Source organism: Astatotilapia calliptera, chromosome 3, assembly GCF_964374335.1.
Source record: "Astatotilapia calliptera chromosome 3, fAstCal68.1, whole genome shotgun sequence".
Classification (NCBI taxonomy): Eukaryota; Metazoa; Chordata; class Actinopteri; order Cichliformes; family Cichlidae; genus Astatotilapia; species Astatotilapia calliptera.
Genome location: NC_137424.1, coordinates 37,366,880 through 37,391,452, shown reverse-complemented (window position 1 = coordinate 37,391,452; position 24,573 = coordinate 37,366,880). Strand labels below are relative to the sequence as shown.

Here is a 24,573-nt window from a genome sequence, read left to right as displayed (position 1 = left end):
TTGTCATCTTTAATAACGCTAGTTTATGCCAGCCAAAGAAAATGACTCCAAACACTCCTCCTTTGTTAACAGCTTGGATATTTTAAAGGTTACAAATAAACAGCTATTTGCCCAATTTAGAGTTTTTAACAATGTGAATTAACAAGGGTAATTTTCCACGGCACATTACACGGGGCACCGCGGAGTCTGACCTCATTATTAAGAGATTATTCTCAACTTCAATCAGCTAAAAAAGGCGAGCACTGTGAGGTTCACGTTCCATCTCATTTGGATCCCAAAATGAGGTTTGTTTCTAAAAACGGGACCTAAAGGTTCAGAATGCATCATACTTAGAAGTTTCTTTGCTTAAAGAAAAAACAAAACAAATTAGCACAATGAGCAAGAAAAATCACAATATATTATTTCATTTTCCACAACAGATCATCAGCAATCAAACAAAACAACAACAAAAAACAGTTTTTGCTTTAAAAAGCAGGCGAATACAAACGTCAGATACGTCAACACAGGAGCTTTAAAGCTAAAAATAACACATGTATGTACAGCGGTGTATCGCTCTCGCTAAACTGTTCTTTAACAACAGTGAATTTAAAATCTGCCCACAGAGCAAAACATGTGTCCCACATATGTCCATCATTTATAAACCTCCCATCTGCTGTTAAAGCAGGCCCTAAACTATCTATGAGACAATCAAACTGCTTTGGTTTTCAGTCAAGAATCTGTGCAACGAATCTCTTGTGTTTTAGGCTACATGCTTTAACTACTACTGCTGAGCAGAGTTTGACTTGGGAACTCTTGTCGGTAAACAAAACAAAAACAATAAAAAGCAGAACTAAAAGTTTCACACATACAGCAGTGGAGCTCAGGATTTGGCATGGAAGCAAAGTGCACTTGCTGTGACACTTAGACTAATCACTTGAAACTGTTTTACCTCGAGAATCGCTCAGCATGAAATGTCCAATTTTCCAAATGGCTGCTAAATCCCAATCTAGTCTGGATCAGCTGATTGTGGTTGACCTGACGCAAACTCAGAGTCGGGTTTTCCACAGATAGTGAGGAAAATCGGCTGTTCAGTTAATGTTTCTACTTTTTCCACACCCACCTTTGAAAATACCTTTAGGCTAAAAAGTGTGACAGATACACCCAGTGAGGTATTGGATAGCTGAAAACAAGAACTTTGAATCATGATAAAACACCCTTTCAATTAACCTGCGTTTAAAGTGTTAAGACATGAATGTTAAGCGTGAACGCTTTGAAGAGGCGCGTCGATTCGACAGAGTCAGGAAAGTAAAACGTAACATTAGTCATCAGGTAAGACTTGCTAACATCTCGCTACAATTTGAGGAAAAAAAAAATAGCATTTTGTTTTAAAAGTGAAGAATACTTTTGAAAACCATTCTTCACAAATTACAGTAGTCCCTCTGTAATCGCCACATTTAGCTTATCATTATTATCCAAAGCAGTAGTATTCATCCGACTCCACCCTGAGTTTCAAAGGCGATTTGGCAAAGGCGTCGCCGTCGATCACCGTTTTATCCACAAAACAATCAAGGTCCGTAGGCGAGGGTTCATCCGGGAGGTCCTCTGCTAGTGTGTCCAGGTAACTACCCACAGACAGACCATCCAGGCCGTCACTGTTGCCATCATTCAAACTATTGAAGCTTCCTCGCAGCGAGGCGCCGTCCTGGCTGTCCGACAGGCTGTATAAGCTGCCGGTTAGGCTGCTGTCATGGCTGGCGACGCTTCCTTTGTCATCTATCATCCAGCGGATGGACTCGATGCCCTCGTTGATGGACATAAGCTGCTGCATGAGCTTTACGTCAATGGCTCGCAGATTTGCCTGTATTGTGGAGAAAAATAAACATTCAAGTAAGGTCACTGCATTTCGCATTTCAGGAAATATGGTTAACAGATCAATATGTCTGTTCTCTAAATACATGGCTAATGTAAGCAGTGGGTAAGCTTAACTTAAAGGGGGGAAAGAAAAATTAACCTACACCTTGTAATATTAGACCCTTTCACATATGCCTAGAGACTGGTTGACGATCTCCAGTTGGGTTGTGGGCAATTGCTCGAACTTGATGTCATTTGCAAGCTCAAATTAGTTGTAACAAGGTATAGAGGGCTGCATGAAAAACCATCCTGTGATTACTCTGGCCACTAGCAGATTGCAGTGGCCACTGTAGTTTGTATGAAAAACTTCAACTTGTCTACAAACACTTGCAAAATGTGCCTAGGGTATTCGGTAGCTGTTGGCAGACATGTAGGCATTTTCCATACAAACTACAGGCAATCTGCTAGTGACCGAAGCAATCACAAAAAGGTTTTTGATGTAGGACCCTCTTTAGTACCAATTTCACCCAGCAACTCTCAGCAACGACTTGACAACTGGTTGGGGAATACAGGAGGTCATCCAGGCCTCTGTAACTTACCTACTTTTATTTTACTAGTAACTGATTTAATCTTTTTTAAAGACATTGTTTGTCTTAGTTCAAGTACTTCTCTTACTAAAAGGAAGAAGTTCCCTTTTTAAATATGCCACTAGTGTTTAGAGCCTTTGTTTGAAACGCCATAAACAGTTACCAGCTGATCTGACCAAAGTCAGGTAAACGAGTTATCCATTACTTGTCGTGACAACAAAACAAGACTATTTTTAAAGCGCGCGGTCATATCATCTTAGTGAGGATTCATAAATAACTACACATGATAAATGTCTGAGAAGTCTGTTTACATTTCATGTGCCCGACAGATCAAATTTTTAAATCAGCAGATATCGGTATTGGTCATAAAAATCTCAGTTGGGTTCTAGCAGTCTTCCTCTTTGCTCAGCTTGAGACAAAGAGTTGTGGGCTGACTTAAAATGACATTTGCAAAGTCTTATCATGCTTCACATACCAAATTATTTTCTCCCCAGCCAGTATATTCTTCTTCTACTGTGTGACTTGTCTGTTGGTCCCACTATTTTCTCATCATCTCCAGAGCAAAGATGGTATTCCAGATTCAACTGTCTGACTGTTCTGAGCACACTGCAGGGGAGCTTGTAGAGTATTTTATTTAGTTGTAATTGCCTAACAGTTATGCATTCAAAAGAACAAACACAGTAGTGAAAAGTGTACTTCTTAGCATTTATAATGACAGAACTGGAGCAAATGACCCAGCAATTACGTAACCTGTAACAGCCACGTGAGCAACACCAGCACCCTATTTAAATCTGTAGATAAACAGACAGGTATGAGTTATGCCAGATATAGACTTCTGAGGAAAATCGAAGTCGTAACTGGAAACTCCTTTTAACCTCATGTTGTAACCTTCCAGGTAACCTGAAGGGACCTGAGAAATGTAACTACATGTCCGGTCAACACAGATCACAATGAGTCCGACTGGTCTGGAAGATTATGGCGTAGATTTCGCGCTGAAGCGTAATTCAGGCATTGGACTACTTCTTGCCAGTAGCTGTGGCGTGACAATTTAAAGACAGAGTCAAAGTCCACTAACAGTGCAAGAAATAGAGCTCATAAGTAAAGTGGAAGCCAAGAAAACAACTAAAAACGAGCAGTGTCAGTATTGCTACTGTAAGCATCAAGGTTCAAGGATCATTCCTGGTCTCAGAAATAGTACTCTCCCCCACAGATAAATTAGTCAGAGAAAACACAATCTACTCCAGTCATTGTTGGGTCATGTGACACCGGAAAAACGACTTGTACGCATGTCAAATCACAGCCAAGAGACAGTTTTTATTCAGGACAATGGATAAACGATGCCTACTTTACACAGTATGGCCATTGACTAAACTTCCTGCCCTGACAAACCATGCTATTGAGGGTGGATGGAACTGCCTATGGAGTCATTCAAAAGGGATTCCCCCTGCGTCTACTTGGTGACAAACGCCCGGTCTGAATGAAAATTGATAAAGGGGCAGCTGCAACATCCTGCTACAGTGAAAACACTCTGAGGCAGATGAAGGCAGACAGGGTTGGTAGACTGTTCCAGACAGCTGCTTTGACACAACAGCCTTTCTTTAGAGTGGATTTGTAACCACCCTTCATTTGGCTCACATTGCTGCCGGTGTGTTTGTTTTGCAAGTATAACCACCTGCCTTATGCACAAACACACACACAGAAGCTCAGCAGATGGAGTTACACCAGAATTATAGGCCAAGCAGCTATGTTGTGTTAATAGGATGGCACCACTGGGTCTCTATCACAAAATGAATATCAGAAACACAATTAGTGCAGCACAGTTTTTGTCTGCACTGGATGCAAAACATGATTTGTGATACAAAACCCCAAACAGACCTGGTGGGACTGCAGTTTACAGTTCATTTGCTCCTTTGATTAGTTTGGGCTCGCAAATAATGCAATAGAAAAGCTAAATGCTACTTTCTTGGCACAAACTTGTGAGTGTGCATGCAGGAAGTGGTCTGATTGGATTAGTGGCTGAAATGAGAGACCAGTCACAGTTGGGATTACACTCACTTCGTTTAAAATAAATTCATTTAGTATTTTTTTCCTTCTACAGGATGCTTGCATAACAAAATAACTGCCACCAAAAATTTAAGTCTAAAAAAAGCCAATTACAGATCTACTATTGTCCTTACAGTAATCTTTAATAAACTAATCCTATCAGAGCGAGATCTGTGGCAGCGGGTCAGTCTGCTGGCTATGACACACCATCTGCTCGGGACTCCTAATACCAGTCTTGACCTTTTTAAAATGGCGCGTTGCTGCGACTCTGTCGGAGTTTGAGACTAGCAGGACATTCCAGGGACATTTGAGAACAATTTGAGTGATTGCAGATAAAACTATGCAAGCATGGGGAGATAATTACAGCTGCACAACTGCAGTGGACTGGATCATACGACAGGAGAGGGGGCGAGCGCCCTGAGGTGACGGGAGTTCACAAACAGTCCTCTGCCCGCAGCACAGTGTGAACGGCTGTCACCTGCCCCCGTGACAGTCGTTCACAGTTAATGGTTATACCTGGAGCTCAGGTAATGCTGTTGTGTCTAGGTAAGGTCCTTGAACGCAACAGAAGAAACAGGACCACCCTGGCAGTAAACAACGATGCCACCACATTTATCTGAAAGTAATTATTAAAATATTACTTACAACACCTGAAACTAAGCTTTAAAGAGAAGACTTAAACTGTTTGCAAGCTATTATAGAGCTCAGACAATACACTCACCATCTCTTGTTTGAGAAACATCATTTTGCTTTCCAGTCTTTTTATGTCCGCAGAGTTAGCGCAACATTTGCAGTTCCCTGAATGCGGCGCTGCGGACTTGTCGTGTTTCCCTCCGGCGAGAGAGCGAAAGAGACTGTCCGGAACTTTTCGGCCCAACTTCGTCTCTATGTCCTTCAAGTCTCGCATGACGCTGTTGTCCTCCTCCATCGCGGGGTATCACACACGCAGTCAGGACAGTTATCTGCGACCACGGAGGTTATATTCCCACAGCCTGGCGGGCTGTTCGCGTGAGCTTTAATCAGAGAGGAGTGGAGTCAAAGTATGCTAATAAAAGTTTTAAGGCGCGCGCTCATCGCAGCTTCTTCGCTGTGACGCTAAACTCACCGCTGCCACAGCAACAGACCTCCCATTTAAGCTCGTGAATGGACAGTTTAACGACAACGCGCTCTCCGCGGACCCTCCCATTGGGGGAGCTTCCTCTGAAACCAGACTCCCTACAGGTGAGACAGGAGAGCGAGAGAAATAAAAAAGCAGAGGTGTTTCCAGGATATTATTTTTCAAAAGCGGTGGCAAAAGCCCACAAAGAAAATAAGCATGACTGTTTAAAATTTTATTATGAATAACTTTTTGCAAGGTCTTTTAATTCTCTTTATTTTCTCACCTCGTGACCCCCCCGACAAGCTGAGCTCGTGTTGTCAAGGGAAACTAGTCACAGTCAACTGGTGCTTTCAGAGTCCTGTAACTGTAATAAAAGACGGTTGCTAGAAGTGATAAATGAAGTTATAGCAGGGGCGTGTCCAGAGGGGTGAAGGGCATGGTTACTGCCCCCCCTGAAAATATAATGCCTCTTTTCGTTAGCGACTACTCAGCCTGAGTTTGCTCTGCTTGGTTTTGGTCATTTTCCATTACAATTGAGTACCACCTTAATGTGTATGGGGGTCGTTATAGCATTGTTTGTGTCATATGTATGCGACAGTGTAGGATGTTGAGGCGATGGTATACCTGCTGCTCGGTGTAAAGGTTTTTGTCAGACACAGGGACGACACACGCACACAACACCATGCCAGATTACTGTTAGGCTGCTCCCTTGTCACGAGGGGTCAATACAACAAGTAGGTCCATGTTGTACCCCTCGATTTGTCAGACTTCCTGACCCAACAACAAAGGAGACTTGGGTCTCTGTGGAGACTTTAAGCATTAAGTTTATTTTAATGCTAAAACCTTTGTAATATTAGGGCACTTATTAGGATTAGTGGCTCCATAGTACAGGGGTTTACACACTTGGCTAACAAGCAAAAGATCCCTGGTGTCACCCAAGGCCTCTGGGGCTCTTATCAAGAAGGCCATCTGGTGTAAAAACTAAACACCCTTTGTGAATAATGAAGCAGCTGAAGCTAACTTCTTCTAGTTTTTTCTTGAGTAAAGAGTTTAAATACGTCTCTGCGCAGATTCTCAATCATCCAGGTCATTGGTAGTGTAAAGAGCCTGGAAAGAAAGCGTCATGGTTTCATGACATTTCAAGACGTTTCACAAAAAGTCTAAACATTTGTTTCACTGCTTTGCAAAAAACTCAATGCAAACAGTGTTTAACCTCGTGGGCAGTGCCGCTTATCGTGTAACACCATCTGCACGAGGACGCAGGGCAGCAAATGAGCCTGAAATCCATGCCCACTGCTATCTATGCCAATTTTCTACACTGTATTTGTTCCACATCAAATTCTGTGATTTTCCCGTGGGCCTGCATTGTTCACACCCTTAAGTAGCATAAATGATTCCCAGATGCCAAACTATTTAATGTATAGCCCCTAAGTTCAACAGAATTATTTATGTAAAAATACAAAAGTATAAATTACATTTTTCAACTATTGTATGAAAAATGTGTTTCAGCTAAAAAGACAGAAAATAAAGACTCTTGACACTCTTTTACATTTGATCTAAATCACCACTGTGCTTTATTTTCCTTCTACTTCTTCGTTTATTAGCAACATTTCAAGTCAGGTGAAACAGTAACTTAACACATCATAAAAAAGCACATCTATCTATTGAACGTTCAGTAGGTCCTGCAGAGTTCTAGAAATTAAACTACAGCACCCCCTTGTGGGTAATATGGCTTAATTGCATGGGCACTTTGATAAAATATACCTTTTCTGGTATTGTGCAGCTAAACCAAGCGAACCTAAAAAGTCAGATAAACTCAGGGGATGATGTAGAGTATGCAGTTAGTAAAACGATAGTCATGTTCAGGAAGTATTACTTCCTTCATTACTTTAAATGGATGTAAAACGCTCACTGGCACATTCCTTTCAGGCGTACCCCCTTTTTGTTAAGTGAATCAGCAAACACTGAACTTAGAAGTCAGCTGATCTTGATATGCAATTCCTGATTTAAGGCCTTTTTTTAACCACTGATCAAATTCAGGGTCCTGGAGGGGTGACGCTGGGCAGAGACGGGGTGAAAGTCTATTTCAGGGCCTTTTCATTATAAAAAGTCTTCAGTAAGTAGGAAATGTAAAAGTCAATATTTACATCTGCACTATTTGTAAATATAGACGCACAAATGCAGCAACAAAAGAGATGATTTTATGTTATAGTGAGAACAGATTCAGACTTTAACAAACCACACAAGCGTGTCACTGTGAGACAAAGAGGCGCTTTAAAGTGGGGCTTGTGTGTGTCTGTGTGTGTGAGAGAGAGTTTATACAACAGATTGGCTTTTCTCATCATCGTAGCGCTGGTACTGATCCCCAAGCAGAGGCTGGTGGCCCTCCTTCCTGTGAGACCGGGCACGCACAGCACACGTGGTGAGAGCGAAAACGACCGCGACGACCACAAGGGCAGCGACTATGGCCATGGTTATTATTTCGCTCAGGGTGAAATTTTCACCTGGAAAGGCAGGAGTAAACAATGATTACAGGTCATCTGAGCATTTCTCTGAAGGCGAGATTAAAGGCGTGCGGGTCAAATGTGTACCTGGCCATTCGGCTTGGTAAGAGTAACCGAGGTTTTCAGGGGCGGTCACAAACATCTCCGAGTTGGTCACCGGAGGCCAGAAGGGCACCATGTTGTAGCGCCTGTTGTGACCGATGGGAGCATCTTGTTCTGGGTACACAGCCGCATCTGTCGGGAAGCACTTTAAATTAGCACAAAAGCTCACCGCGCCATTATGAAGGACAATACGTTTTTTAAAAACAGATGCTACTGAAAGACCTGGGCTGTGCCTCCTCAACCATTCATCAAATATTGCGTCGGTAAAGGTGTGGAGCAGGACGAAGATGGGGTCGTTCGGGGAGAGGTGAGTCTGTCCTCCTGTCCCGTTCAGGAACAAATGAGCCAGGTTGTGGAGGCTCCTCACTATAGGGTCGTAGTTCCCCTTGGGGGCGCTGTAGCCTGCCAAAATAGCACGAAAGGGCACGAAAAGCTGTGTATGTGAACGCAAAAGAGTTGTATGACAGACAGACAGAAATATCTTTGTGCTCGCTCACCTTCAATGGTGTTCCTGAAGCTTTCAGAGGAGGTGGAGAAAAATGGCGGCGTGTCAAAAGTGTTGACCTGCAGGCAGTCTGCCACGTCCTGGGGCTCCGGGAGACGCTGGACCATAGGCCTGTTCACATTTCCTGCCGGGTTTCTTCTAATGGGAGAAGACTCGGTGCCTGGAGGGAGGGAGGGAAAGGAAAACAACCTGGATATTACCGTATTTTCAAAAAGAACTCCAAAACAAAACCCCCCCACAGATCACTGCAACATCACCAGTCTCCAGCCTCACTGTTGCAGATGGTTCCCAGCGTGTCGTAGTCCTCCACGCTCTCACAGACGACTCTCCACTGGGAGAATATGGAGTTAGAACTCAGAGAGTTCATGTCAAAATTGCTCCTGGCTCCCATCAGGTCATCTGTGCAGATGTCACATGTGTTTCCCCCGATAGCAAAGTTCCAGTAGGGCAGGGCGAAGGAAGGGTTTTGCAGCATGTCCTGGGTATTGAGTATGAATAAAATCAAAGCATGGCTGGGTTAGAGTGTGTCGCCATGGATAAGGATGTATTTGACTGTGATGCAAACCAAATGCATTCAGTCTGAAGAGTCGGTATTGCAATCTTTCTGATCTAATTTAAAGTTTCGTTTATTTTTAATAAATTGTGCTAAAAAAGAAAGCTCTAGTGGAAGTCTTTTTAATCCCTTTAGTTATGTAGAACGTCTATATGAAGACAGAAGTTGGGGGGATGTATACGGCGCTATAAAGTCACGATGGATTCAGAAATGATGAAACTTTGTGAAAGGAAGTTGCAGTGCAGCGCTCTTGCTCTGCTTCCGACTTATTTCATGACTTTCCAATGCAAAACCTCGTAGTTTAAGATAAGGCGTAAAGGTAAAGAAAATGTTTCAATAGAGGATTTATAGGGGCAAAATATTCATGAATCTCAAAGGAACATAGTCTGTCTGCTTGGCTGTGAATTATTCCCTCCTTCAATTCTTCTTCTCCGGTGGTTTATCAAAGGAAAACTTACCAAATCCCACTTTTAAAGTCTATGCTTGCTGATATGAAACCAGTCGGGTAAAAGAGTGAGTTGAAGATAGAAACCCCCCCACCACACTAATAAAATCCAGGCATTCTTACCTATATGATTTAAATGCAGCAGGACAAGAAGCAGAGACAGTTCATTCTAATTCTTACTGGAGAAAAAAAGAGCCTCCACCAGTGTGTGAATGTGAGAGTGAATGAATAGTAGAATTGTAAAGCGCTTTGAGGGCCCCGAAAAGCGCTATATAAATGCAATCCATTATTATTATTATTATTATTTCCCTCAAACTTCACCAGTGTGACAGATTTGAGGATGAAAACAGAACAACAAAAAACAAGGCACTAATTAGGGATCCCAATTTAAACCAGAAACTTGCTCAGGATAAGGAAGGAGCTTCTCTGCAGGAGTCCAACACTGACAGGGTTCAAACCCACACAGCACACACAGCAGCCTCATTCTCTGCCCTTAATTGTGACCCGACTGATGCATGCAACACCGACCCTGGAGCGGATTATTAACATTCTCCACGTGTCACTTTCGTGATCGTTAAAGTCTAATAACGCCTCTTCAACAAAGCTCCTTTCAGTGCTGTTTTCTCCAAATGGATGGTGTGCAGACCGAATCCAATCTCTAATTTGAAGTGGTTAAAGTCACATTTTGCGCGCTGCTCGCTTATTAAGGTGTGACATTGCTTCGTCAATTATGATTTCTTCGCCATTACAGCGCATTAGACAAAACAAAACAAGCGGGCAGGGGAGGGTGGGGTGGTGGGAGGCAAGAAGGACATTTGTCGGTGTTGAACTGGTAAATTAAAGATGTCGATAAACAATTAAGTGATGATTAGCGACTCTCAGGCAACAAAATCAGTTAGTTTTTTTTTCTTTTTCAAATTTGAGTTAAAAAGACCCTAATGACATCCGCAATACTACAGTGTACGCTGTTATAGATCTAATTATCTGCACTATCTCACCTGCATGTCTCGCTCCAGCTGGAGCAGGTGGTACCTGTGCCAGGTCAGGAAACCGGGGCCCTCGTGCGAAAAATCCACGCCCCCAAAACTGGCCTGCCCCGCGCCCAGGAAGGTCTTGCTGACGGAGTAATAGTGGGACCAAACGAAGTAATTGTAGATGGAGACGTTTTCAAACTGCGTGGTGTTCCCGTCAGGGCCAAAGATGCCCGGATAGTGCCGCGTTGCGATCACCAGATCGGGGTGCACCGTGCGCTTGGCCTGGTCCAATGCGTTCACGAACGCACGCTTTTCCTCCGCGTTGAGCTGCATCACGTTTCTTCTCACTGGAGGATTATAGCATTGGAGAAAAAAAAACATATTAGCTCAACCGGTCGCGCTAATTGGAAATCAGTTTTTAATACCCAAGATGCGCGTAATTGGTACATTTTTGGCAGCTTTTTTGCACTTACCAACAGGAACTCTTTGGTCACAGTTGGGCCCGGTCAATCCGTGTTTACAGCGGCCGCAGTTATGACCACTGAAGTTTCCGTTACACTGACAGGTACGGCTGAAAAAACGGCTGGGCCATCGTTCCCGATCATCCCGTCCGTCGTGCGGGTACTGAGGCCCATGCGGCTGTGTGTCCACCGCCACCGACACACACTGTCCACGCCCGGTGCTGGAGCCACACGGGTCATTAGGCAGTCCAGAAGGCGACGGGCAGCACTGTCCACTCCTGAGACCCTCTGGAGTCACACACTCTCTGGGGAACTGAGCGCTCACAACCACCGCGCCCACAATCACCAAAAAGCAGAACTGCCACATTATCCAAAAAAGAAAAGTCGCTGCCAAAGTTTTACGCACGGCTGGTTTCGAGTCTGTTTTTACTGACTGACTTCGAGTACAAACCTGAACTAATTATTTTCCCCCAAAATACACTTGCATCACTTCACATCAGAAGTTATTTCTTCTCTGCCAAATGAGTGGGTGTAAACCTCCACCTTCCATGCACCCACGCAAGACTCCACTTCTGTTTCCCCCCCAAAACCACTGAACCGACGACCTTAAATACCGGATTAGCGCATGACTACCGGATTTACTGACTCCCGCGTGATCCCATCACATAACATCATATTTCCTAGGGATGGAGAAGGTAGTGTGATCCGGTCATGCACACTTTTATTCCTCTAAAAAAAAGTCCCTGGATGTCTACAGTCGACCGAATAAACACAGCATTAAATGTAAGAAAGTCCAATTAATAACCGACTCTAAGAAACACAAATTATGATAAATGACTACTTCCACACACACAGTGTAACGTCTCAGTGCGCTTTTATGAGCACTGTATGAAAATTAATTAGCTATGAAGTAATAGTTCCCCCCTCTCAAATCTTTTAGCAAAGGAATAGATGTTTGGAGAGTTAAAATAATAATAAAAAATTTTTTTCAGCATGTTGAAGAAATTCAACCTAGTGTGTGTGACACTGGAATTTAATCTTGCCTCAGAGGTTTGCTAAAGTGATCATATTTCAGGTCATTTGACTTCTCAGGAAGGCCCCTCCACCCTCCCTCTCCACCTCCTTCTTTCCCCAAACCCGAGCCTGATTTTACTGTCCAGAGCATGTGAGACTTGAAAGCACGAACAGCATTTATCCCACAAGAAAAAGTCTTTGAGAAATGTAAAAATGTCTCTGTGTTTTAAATCAGAATAAATAACAATGCAACAGGTTCCTATTTCCTTTCACGTCATGCATGGAAATTTTAAATCTGAATTCAAAACAGATCAATAAATACTTTGCTGGTTTAATCAGCCTTTTAAATGCTCCGCGTGATAGATTGTTATAACTTGCCTACAAGGAAATTTGTCGTCCCAGTCAGAGCTTACACAGAAACACACAGTGTTTGTTGAGGGCTCGTACTGCACGCACAAACCTAAGGCACACTCTTCTCCATCTGAAAGTTCCCTATCTCCAGCCCCTCTGGCAGTAATGTGACGTGGGGAATGAGGTGATCAGTGTCATGAGAACTAGCTGTGTGATGTCAGACCGGAGGGATTGCATGTAGGAAGGCTTTTGAGGTAATAATGGTGGCAAGTCTGGTTGTTGGAGATAAAGAAGGTAAAATGATGTTTCATGCAGGGAGGGGAAACCCAAGATGTGGCCTGGGGAGGTCACACCACACAATAATGTCATCTGGCTTCCCCACACAACCAGTGCTGAAGCTGGTTCTGCTGGCTGAAGTGCTGTAGTTCCCATGCAAACACACAGTACTTATCGGCGATTAATAAAGGGCAAGCTCAGATTTTTTGTTAGCCAACTGTGTGTTATGTAGACAAGGTCATTATATTTCGAATATATCCAAAATCTTTGCAAAAGTCTCGAAAAAAATCCTCAGGACTACAAAAACTTTATAGTGCAAGATGTAAATGGTAAAGAGGTAAACAGTTTCTCGGCATGTCTGTTATAAAAGACCATAAAAAGTAAGAATATATGAATTTTACAATCCCAGAGAAGCAGAAGGTGGGACATCATGTTGTCTCATCAGGAGTAAATTCAGACACAGCAGGAGGGAAAGCTGTATACCTGTCACACATAAGGACCTTCTGTTTCCAACTACCTTTAAGGAATTATTTAATATTCTTCAACACGGAGTACAACACACTCCTAAAGATGGCTGTGATTTAAAAACATAGATACGACATGTTTGCTAGCAAGCCTCCCAAATGTTTAACAGCTTGGACGTGTGACCATACGATGAATCTTTCAACCACCAAAGACACCAGAGAGAGAGAAAAACATGTTTTCCTGCAGCTCTAAGTTAAATTCACTTCTAAAGAATGAGTTACAGCTCACTTCACAACGAAGCCTTCACAACAAACCATTCACATGACACCTTGGCTTCTTTTCTTCATTTGTTTATGATAAATGTGTATCTTTTTATTTTATCTGCATTTTTCTTTTATGTTGATACTGTTGATTGACAGTGAACAACTGTGGTTAAGCTAAGTGACAAAAGAAGCAAAGATGTCTGCTTGTGCTTGCTAAATAAATTCTGGCAGGACCGATCAGGCGAACAGCAGCGTGTTTCCTCTGCTCATTATTTCTCCTGTTTTACAGAACGCTAATCTGCCCACCGTTACGCTTGATGCCATGATAATCCAAACAGTGCTGAGAGTCTGAATTTGAATTAAATCTCCAGGACTTATTTTCCTGTTACGTCAGTTCAAAAGTCACATTTTTGAGAATAGCCACTGAATGATAAACAGATTCGCTATTGGTCCGATGTGACTTTTGTGGATTTATCTTCAAAGGCTCACATATAAAGAGACCATAAGTCTTTGTGCAGCTTTGAATTACTTTGTGTAACCACAGCAAGCAACCTTCAGAAAAATGCTGACCCACATACAAGAAGTATCCAGACTTCTTCTGTTTGCTCAGTTTCCAAAACTTTAAACAACTTTCTTCTTTTAAATACGATTCTGATCTCACCACATTATTTATCAGCTGCATTTGAGGTGAAGGTTACTGTTAATTGTCATTCATTAATCATGTACAACTCTTGTTTTACGTGTAGTTACGGCATTTATTATGTTTAATTTGTGCCTTTGCTTGTGTTAGTTCTAATAAAAGTTTTATACGTATAAAGATATTACATATAAGATAACTCAGTCCTTGTGTTAGATGGAATGTTACCTAATTTTCAGTTAAAATCTCTTTCAAAGTTACTAGTAACTATCTATAATTATTTTGCTAACTCTCACCATCAGACTGTGTTATTGGGTAGTGGTCTAACTGGTTATGCTTACTAACTCTGATTCTCTGATTCCCTCCACATAATTTTTTTATCTTTGTTGGCCGTAATTAATGCATTTAGCTAATTTTCTTGATTCACTGTGATGTTTGTATCCAGGGTCATGCCTCCACAAACAAAGAGTAACACCCCAAATTAATTATCTGGATAAAGTTATTTTATTATGATGATTCTTAAATCCTTTAAACATGCAGCCTCGCTGAGATCGGGACCTTGGCTCTTTTTTTCCTGCTGTATTTTGATAGATACAGTGAAGAAAGGACAGAAAAGCAGGGGCAGAGAGAGAGAGAGAGGAGAAGGCATGATGCACAGGGCTGCAGGTCAGACTCAAACTTGGGCAGGCTGCTCTCAGCCGTATGTCACGTGGTCGCCCGCTCAACACACTGAGCGCCCATTCATCCAGTTTTTCTAAGCCCAGCGTGAGTAAAATGTATAGCTGGTGTTAGAAAGTCCTGTGACCTGACACTGTAAATACTCTATTTAAATGTAATAAGAGATTACAGGTGACCAGAAAGTCTTTGAAGTAGAGCCTTATAAATAAACACCAGACACTCTGGCTGTCTTCTTTTTGTTAAAGAAGGCCACCCTACCTTTTATATAAGAGAAAAGCATCACTGCCGATGCACACTGTTGATATATGCTCTAAAGCCCTCCTCCCGGTGGGACATGCCCGGAACACCAACCCCAGGAGGCGCCCAGGAGGCATCCTTGTCAGATGTGGAGGAGCAGCTGCTCTACTCTGAGCCCCTCCCGGATGGCCGAACTTCTCACCCTATCTCTAAGGGAGAGGCCAGCCACCCTTCGGAGGAAGCTCATTTCCGCCGCTTGTATCCGCGATCTCGTTCTTTCGGTCACTACCCACAGCTCGTGGCCATAGGTGAGGGTAGGGACGTAGATCGACTGGTAAATTGAGAGCTTCGCTTTTACACTCAGCTCCCTCTTCACCACGACGGACCGGTGCAGCGTCCGCATCACTGCAGCTGCAGCCCCAATCCGTCTGTCGATCTCCGGTTACCTCCAGGGCCGGAGATACAGTAATGTTAGATTCAATAGAAAACACACGATATGTGCAAATACCCAAAATCATCAGTCTTTGTGAGAGGTGTTTCTTATGAGTCTTATACTGTGTGAGTTCATAGTTTTCAATTGTTTCCACGACTATAAAAAGTTTAATATGCAGAAGAAGCAAAAAACCAAAACTAAAAAACAACAAGAACTTTCCTCTGCTTTGTGTCATTTCCCCCCAGTTTAGCTGTTCTATGAATTATTTCTACAACATTCAATTGAAATCTCCCCTCAACTGCCCCTCGAGCACGTGGATGTTGATTTGCTTCATTGTTCCTCAGGTGAAGGAGCTGAGGTGGAAACAAAAAAGAAAAGCACTGATTACTCCAAATAAGCTGATGATACCAGTGAAAAATCTTGATTATTTTGGTGTGCTGCTATCATAACCTCAAGGCAGTTTTGCAATTAGAGAAAAAAAAGTCTGTTTTTGCTTACAGACTCTGCAGCCATAACCCTAAGGACTTAAAATCTAGGGCAGGATCAGCAAGGCAGATGCTTTCAAAAACATCTTACAGTCTGCCCTTAATTCACAGCAAGCCTTACCCTGGATTTCAGAGGGCACTTGATAGCTTTTAATTGTTAGATATTATCTAACAACATCGAGGACATGTATATTAGCTATCCTCCAGGGGGATCAACATCCTCTAATTAGCAACCAGATGCTTTGCAAATTCACACATCAAATGCTCGTCATAGGGAGATCTTTCAGGAGAGGAAGAAAAACAAGTTCATGTCAAGGGTCTGACTTTAAATAACAACATCTGCTTTCTGTTGAATGGCAAGTAAAGAGTAAAGCAGCAGAAAATGAGTGTTCCTCAAAAACAACACTTGCAGTTAAATGCATGGAATAGTTGTGCAGTAAGTACAAAATTTAGGCAGCTTTTCTTTAAATATCCAACTGAAGCTACGATATGTATCATATCGGGGTGGATCCACTTTGCTCTCAGAACTGCTTTAATCTATCATGGCGCAGATTCAACAAGTGCTGGAAACATTCCTTGAGAGTTTGGTTCACATTGACGCAATAACATAATTCATCCATAATGTGAATCTCCTATCCCAAAGGTGCTCTATTGGACTGAGATCTGGTGACTGGAGGTCATTTGAGTGCAGAGAACTCATTGTCATGTTCAAGAAACCGGTGTGAACTTGATGACTTTGTGCGTTATCTGCTGGAAGCAGCCATAAGAAGATGGGTACACTGTGCTCATACGGGATGGACGTGATCAGCAGCAACACTCGGATAGGTTGTGGTGTTTAAACAATTCTCAGTAAGTACAAAGCAGGATCAAAGTGTGCCACAAAAATACCCCCCACATCTCCACCAGCAACCGGAACCCATGAAGTCAGCATGGGTCCATGGTTGTTTATGTCCAATTGTGTCGCATCAGAAACCATCAGACGAGGAAACATCTTTCTGATCTTTTACTGTACAAGTTTTGTGAAACCCAGGAAACTGTAGCGGCATCCGGTGCGGTTGTCTCCCGCTGCAGGTCATCTGCTTTAATGTTCGACGTGTTGCATGCTCAAGAGGGTCTTCTGCAGATTTTGGTGGTGATTCGACTTACTGTTGCCTTCCTATCAGCTCAAAGCACTGGTCTTTCTTTCACCTCTGGTATCAACCAGGCATTTTCACCCAGAGATCTGCTGCTCACTGGATATTTTCTCTTTTTCAGCCCGTTCTTTAAATCCTCGAGATGGTCACGTGGGAAAATCCCGGTAGATCAGCAGCTTCTGAAACACTCAGAGCAACCATGGCACATTCAAAGTTACTTAAATCAGCTTTCTTTCTTATTCTGATCTCTGGTTTTTAGCTTTAGCAGGTTGTGTTGACCGTGTCTACATGTCTGAATGTATTGAGTAGCTGCCATGCGATTGGCTTAATTGCATATATGTGTTAACGAACAGAGGAACAGGTGTGCTAATGAGTGTATTCCTACTTGAGTGTGTTAGCATTTCCAGCTCTCTATGATCTCAGTCAAAGCATGGTCATCTCAGGCACACAGCTATGGCAGAAGCCCCGCCTATGGTTCAAAAAGAGTTTGGAGAGGGGCAGCCAATCAGGAGAAACTTAGCTTAAAGGGAAATTAGCCCTAACTGAAACAGCTTGTTTCAGACAGGACCTGCACCAAGACCCATCATAACACAAATAAGGATTATTTTGAACTTTATTCCCAGAATAAACAAAGGTGTTTAGAGTCAAAAAAAGATAAAAGCATACATTATTTAGATACAAATAAAACATTTGTAAGAAAATAAGGTATATTTAAAAAAGAACCAAACCAACCAACCAAACCTTTGAGAGGGCGTGACTCTTTAGCTGGAAAATAACAGGGTTATTTATAAAAAGTGGCTAAAACTAGCTTCACCTTCACCAGGTGTTGCACTAAAAACATGCTCAGCTCACAATACAAGAGTAAGGTAGTAAATGCCGCAGTTTTGCTTGCAACAGAGTACTTCATGTTGTTAGCACTCCTTCCTCCCCGCTGATAAAAAGTCTCATTTCATTGTCAAAGATCTAACTGAGTAATGTTTTGATGTAGTTTGCTTTAAAGCTAATATGTTTCAGTCTGGGGCAAGTTGTCACTACCACTTTGTTCTTGCTAAGACAGAAGGGTACTGATGCTGTCAGTATTAATAATTTGCATGCCAAGTCATTCATCATTTAAATGTTCTCCTCGGGCTTATAAAACAATGTCACAACAAAGCCACAGCTTTGAAAGAGGAGAACCATCTTTTTCTTTCTTTCCCCAACGTGACTCCTTACACCGTAAGGCAAAGACTCTTAACTGAGTCACATGAGTTTCACGTTGGTTATCATGATTCCAGCTGGCTTGTATTGTTTCATAATTGGGGCGTGACGGAGAGGATTTTACAAAGCTAGCGCTAAGCTCATTCTCATGTTGTAACTTTTGAAAGTAGAGCCACATTCCTCATGCATATGCTGTTCCTATGTGCCCTTGAGGACTATAAGGAGGCCTGTTAGTGTTGCAAAGTTGTTTGGACCATTTAAACATTATTTCTTTCCCCGAGTTCTTATCTTCTACTTTTTTTTAAAGTCAAGATGAATACTGTAATAGACATGATTATGAATTATTCTGACCTTAGAGTGTTATATCTGCCCTAAATGAATTTTCTATGATTTATTGTCATGGGTGTTTAATAATTCAAAGTTCTATTGACCTGAAAATGCACTGCAGTGTTTTAAGGTCATATTCCAGGACAGAAGCCACCAGCTTTTCACTATTTGTCTTTACTGTCTGTCAAAGACATCAGTTTAGCCTTAATTAAACTGCCAAATAGGCAAAATTAATTACTTTTTAACAGATGTACAATAATGTGCAAAAGTCTTGATCCACCCTTCATTTCTTTATATTTTTCTTTGAAGGAAACAAACTTTCTTGTCATTTTTAAAGTGATCTTTCAGAGGCAGTTGGCTGCCTTTCACTCATTTTCAGTCCAGTCTTTGTACCTGATCATTTTCAGATGAATGTTTTTTGTTTGTTAAGCCACTTTAACACTGACCTATGAATCATTCAATCATAAAAAAAGGCACCTAACTCAAGAGATAAGCCGCTGTGGTGTCTACACCTAACTGACACTATGTTAGTAGCAGCCTGTTGCAAAAACACATAATTTGTTCCAATTTTTTTAGTCGACTCTATGAAAAATTCTAAAGATAGCAAAGTCTGACAGGCATAAATTAGTATTTTTTAAATCAACGGTGCTCTATCCGGTCGTTAAGTCTGACGTCACTAGCCATGTCTGGGCCTAAACTCCGCTGCAGGTCCATATATCAAACGATCACTATGGCATTACTGAGAGTTGAAAAACTGTCTAAAGTCTTTCATCTTTAATAAAATGATCAGCGTTCTGCTCTACCAGGTGTAAAAATTGAGTTTAACATCCAGGCATCCATGAAAACAGAATTTATGACATTTAACGGAGTTAGAAGTTAGCAGGGAGTTAGCTCGCTAGCTTCTATCTAAATACAATATAGCATGTCCTGACTGCGGGGTTTTGGAAACAAATTAAAACGTACAGCTCTGTTATTACTTCCAACATAAATGAAGACAGAAAACTAAACAGCAGTGACGTTTGTAGGGTTACTGAAGTTTGGCTAGCTGGTATATAATGATGTGCTACGTGACCGCTAGCGACACAGTTATGTTAGCATAATATAAACAAGCTAACTTTTTGATACCCGATAAAAGTTAACATGAGTGTTCTCGTGGTCAGGAACAAATGTAATCGCATGGCAGGATGCTGTAAAAGGACCAAACTTCAGCCAGGAGAACAACTGAGATAATTCATCCACAATACGAGGTTAGCCATTCACATACTGCTGCATGGGCTGGGCTGTAGTTACATCCTAAGGTTTTAAAAACTGAGCTTAAATAAATGATTAGCGGTAATAAAAGCCGAGGGAGGTCAACAGTGATCACTGACTGTTTTAGGAGCTTTTTGAGATTAAATAGAAGAAAATACAAAACATTAAACATGTTAACAACACAAAAGCCATATTAAATGCAGACTACTTTAGGCCCGGAAGTAGGATTCGTCACGTCATCACTGAACAACTGGATAAATAAAATTGGATTCATTTCCCAAAGAGTTATAAACTGAAAACTATGTTGTGCAGCATGTCCTTAAAAAACTTTGAGGAAACTGGTAGAGGACAAAAAAAAAAAATAAATCATGTCCCGGTTTCATTTTTCAACATGACAAAGGTCCCCAAAACACTAAATGATAAATGACTGGTACTTACACAGTATTGCAATATATTGACTCAACATTGAAAAAGATAAATCAGGGGTATGACAAGATTTTCCAAAGGCTGACATTGATATCACATCACTAAGATGCCCATAAAATAACACTTTTGGCTGATCCTTGCTATCAATCAAACAGGCTGATTCGCTATGTGAGCCACATGTAAATATCCAACAGAGCCTTGTGGCACTTTGGGAAACAGCCTTTAAATTTTTATTTCTTTATTTTTTCACGGATCATTAACCTCAGTCTTTTTTAATGATTGTATTTATTATCGTTACATTACATGTTTTGTTTTCTCTTGCTGTTTAGTGTATCTTCCATCTCACTCTTGGTTTGATTTAGGCAACAAAACCACTTAGGAAAAGACAAACACACTCAGCTGCGCTCTCCTCTGGGATCACTTTTGAAGTCTTGCTGTGGACTTTGTTTTACTGTTGTTTGGTTAAAACTCCTGGGTTTGGTTAAAAAAAATAAAGAATGTGCAAACAACACGGCACTTTTAAAATCAAAAGTCGGTCATGCTTAATGTCTTGAGAAAAAAAGAAAAAGAAAGAAAAATTCACATAAAAGAAATTTCATGACTTTTTCATGAACTGCGGCCAGGCTCTGTTAGTCCTGTGACCACCGCTCACGCTCGCACTGCCTCGCTGCCATTCTTCGTGTGCTCACAACTCTGCCTGTGTGTGTGAGTAAACCTTGGGCAGGATGGAGGATCATGTGAGAAGATGTGACTTGGGCTTAATGATAATCCCCGCCTTTGGTAAAAATGGCGCAGTGGGAGTCATTAGGAGGGAGCTATACAGCAGCGGTTCATATGACTGTCAGCCTCTCTGTCTATCTCCTCCTCCCCGCTCCTCTTCTCTAAGACAACGCCTGCAACTGCTTGTCATTCCTCTTCACTTTTTCATCACAGGTTGCCTTCATGCCATTTATTTGATCCCAGCCCCGAGTCCTCGTGTTCATTTCCTCCTCTGTATTTTGCACCTTTACGAATGAGTCCCATGTGAACACCCCGTTACAGCTTGAGGCATCTATGCAATAACAGCTGTAGAGTCTATAGAGCCGAGCTAGTTACTTTGTGAGGCTGCACTTGGACTACATCGGTACACAAGCAAAATAAAATGCCAACGATAAGTTTGCCAGGCTCTGAAATCTGGTAATCAGCACTAAACAGAACAGCAGAGCTCCAGGCTATGAAGCCAAAGGGAGGTTTTTATGTATGGATGGCACAAGACGAAAAGCCTGAGGATAACCAAGCTCACCCGGATAACTCAATGTTTAATGGCAGTCATCCAGTACTCCTCATGGGATTTAACATTAATTTAACTTTAACTTAACCTCAGTGCGGCGATAGCTTCTGAAAACCATTACAGTGTCTGCATAAAACTGTTGTGGCAAATAATCTAGTGGCGGTTATCTTTAATTTTTAACTGCTGACCTTTGACTAAATCAACCATATTGATTCTCTTCTCTTTTAAAATGTAGCAGATTAGGATCAAATAAGGAGTTTGAGCAATTTACATTGTCAATAATTGAGCGGTGAGGAAAAAAACCCATATGTAATTGTTACAGAGTGCATATAGGAGACAAAAGTAGGAGTTTCTGATAGGTTGGGCTAATGATGATATTATATGTCACGTTCCAAATGATCTAAATGCAATCAGTCGATTATTAACAGCGTGCGAGCATTTTCTCAGGCTGAAAATCCGCTTCACTACTTATTTGAGGTGGGAGTGAATGAAGGTTTATACTGTGGGACTGTCTGGGTACGGAAGGAGGCAACCTCATGACCAAAGCCCCGGGGATGCATGTGTGGAGGGGCGTGTGTTTGAGAAAGGAAGGGGGGTGGCGTGAGTTCTTCCGTCCTTGCATGTTTGCATTTCATATCAGCTGCTGAAACTGCAGAACTACCCAGTGGGGCTCAGATCCTTGAGTAATGTGTGTTGTTTCCCCCCACTGCCCGGTATCTCAAAAGAATTACCAAAACGAATGCAAAGAACGACACTGTGTGATATATACAGGCACTACAGCTGTTAATGACAACATTTCCCATATCCTTAGATTTTCAGTGGTCATGACCGATATATCTGTGCTGCGGAGAAATCAATTTGGATCCTTGAATAGGTGGGAAAGGGAAAAAAACAGGAGAAAACTCTATTGAGCTTCACACCATATCTGGCACAGGAATACAAATAAGCTGGGGAATAAGGGAGTGCATTCCTATTACAAAACGCCTATGCGCCGGGAAAGACAACAGAGACTTTTAAACAATTAAGCAATTAATCCGCGCAATGGAGTTTTTTGTGATAAGCACATTAACAGTCACAAGCTCGGATTCCGGCGCAAATTAGTTGCGCTTGGCGGCTGAGTGATAGTTAGGGAAGGTGGGAAATAATGGCTGAAGTAGTTTAATTACACTTTGTTGAAATTCTGAACAGGAAGTGATTAACAATGAGACAAAGTTTAAGCTTTCACTCTCTGGGTGTAATACTGTAAAAGAGCCAGCAGAGGACAGTGACAACTCATGTAAAGATTTGTGCTTACACATGTATCCAACTTGTATGTTTTTTTTTTTGCAGCTCATAAGGGTGGGGCTCCATTTCCTATCATAATCTTATACATTACAGACAGAAAACTGCAATTTTTTTTAGCAGCAATTTTAACCAGGAGCCCTTATTTTGCATGCAATGTAGCAACTAGATGTCATGGAACCCAATTCAAAGAAAACTGTTACAGGTATTGTTTTATAGCACCTGCATTCACACTGGTCCCAGAAAGATTTGCATGCACTGGACCCTGAATGCAAATCTCTTTAGGACGAATACGAGTGCTGTCACATATAAGGTAAAAGTGCTCCCACTTCAGGGTAGTTCAGAACTTTTCAGGCACTATGCTTCACATCCATTTTGCAGAAATACAGAATAAGCATTTTATATGTGAGTCAGGGAGAACTTCATTTGTTCCGCCAGGGAACTTCTGAGAATGTAGTGCCAGCTTGAGGTAGACTGACACGCTGATGAATAGCGGGAGTTAGTCCCTCAAATGGAGGCCTCGGCGAATATCGGGATACTGTCTACTTAGCACATGCACCAGCATCTTAAATCTGCTGCTTTCCAATACCAAAGCACTTCAGGTGATTTACATAGCAATAATTTAAACAGCAGAGGTGCTGTGACCGGGCGTTAGCAATAAACTACAGAGATCTACCACCCAGACTGCTGCTACCACTTGATTGCTTTTTAACAGTCATTCGTCTTGCCGGAGCTTCTTTAGAAGGCATCATTTTTTGGTCAGCCCTTTGCACTCCTATGTAGATTTCTTACTGATGTATGAAAATCAGGAAGGATATTGACACGGGAAAAGGCGAGGGTAATTCAACGGGAGCCGGCCGTGTCACAGTTCATCGCAGGCAGCGGCGGTAATTAGTGAAGAACAAGTCTTGCTGCAGGATGCTGCAAGAAAACAGCTGGGTTGGAGGGGGCTGCTCCAGCCCCGGCCAATTAAAATGCCGGAAAGAAGAGGATGATGACAGGGATGGAGGTTAAGAGCGTGCTCCTCGTTACTGGAGAAACAACACTTTTCAGAAAAATTATGCTGGCCTAGTTTATGTGACATCATCAGTGGGAGCTGTGAGTTGAATCAGATATATAAAAAATTGGAAGAGATTGCCTTTAAATTGCTGAAATCTTGACCGCATTTGGCTGAACTTCAAAACAGGGATGTTTGCTTTTGCGAGTTTGAGAGCAGTGAGAGCAAATGGTTCAAGTGACCATATTTCATTCCAGTTACCAGTGAGAGCCTTTGGCTATAGTGGTAGCTAGTTTTATTAGTAGAGTAACACTACTGCTAGAGATGCTTGAGGCTTGAAGACTGAGGGAGAAAAGCAAAATGGAGAATGGACACCCAGCAAACAACACAAAGATGAAGTGAGGTTTCATGGACTGTGCAAATGTCTTGATTTAACATTCATTTCTTTATATGTTGCATCTAAGGAGTCAGACTCTTTTTGTGGTCTTGAGCAACCTTTTCAAGTTGTTCTCTGGACATTGGCTGCTTTTTCATTCATTTTCAGTCCAGTCCTTGAACTCGACCATTTCCAGAGGAATGTTTGTTACTATCAGTCTGTCACAAAAACATATAATTTGTTGCCAAAGTTAGTCAAAGATAACAGTTTGACAGGCATAAAATGTTTCACTAACAGGGTGATTCCCAAGTAGCTATTAGTAGAAAAATTGACCTATCTTGGCATGGTTGAAATGTGCCCTTATGAAATTGAA

The 24,573-nt window shown here is 41.9% G+C and overlaps 2 protein-coding genes across 3 annotated transcripts; both read right to left on the bottom strand.

Annotated features, from left to right (window-relative positions):
• Nucleotides 1-370: 370 nt before the first annotated feature.
• Nucleotides 371-5,706, bottom strand: lurap1l (leucine rich adaptor protein 1 like). Of its 2 annotated transcripts, XM_026161915.2 has the most exons (3): nucleotides 5,566-5,706; nucleotides 5,182-5,473; nucleotides 371-1,837 (listed from the first exon to the last, which is right to left on the bottom strand). In XM_026161915.2, exons 2-3 carry the CDS (start codon nucleotides 5,386-5,388, stop codon nucleotides 1,448-1,450), a joined length of 597 nt encoding a protein of 198 aa, XP_026017700.1. In that variant the 5' UTR covers nucleotides 5,389-5,473; nucleotides 5,566-5,706; the 3' UTR covers nucleotides 371-1,447. The 2 variants fall into 2 exon arrangements, with proteins under 2 accessions (XP_026017700.1, XP_026017699.1); XM_026161914.2 differs by lacking the exon at nucleotides 5,566-5,706 and having other exon boundaries at nucleotides 5,182-5,546.
• Nucleotides 5,707-7,102: 1,396 nt separating this feature from the next.
• On the bottom strand, nucleotides 7,103-12,279 carry LOC113018652 (5,6-dihydroxyindole-2-carboxylic acid oxidase). Its single transcript, XM_026161913.2, has 7 exons — nucleotides 11,116-12,279; nucleotides 10,667-10,989; nucleotides 8,944-9,148; nucleotides 8,663-8,830; nucleotides 8,388-8,567; nucleotides 8,151-8,297; nucleotides 7,103-8,063 (listed from the first exon to the last, which is right to left on the bottom strand). The coding sequence occupies exons 1-7, from the start codon at nucleotides 11,468-11,470 to the stop codon at nucleotides 7,876-7,878; spliced, it is 1,566 nt and encodes a 521-aa protein (XP_026017698.1). The 5' UTR covers nucleotides 11,471-12,279; the 3' UTR covers nucleotides 7,103-7,875.
• Between the last annotated feature and the right edge of the window lie 12,294 nt (nucleotides 12,280-24,573).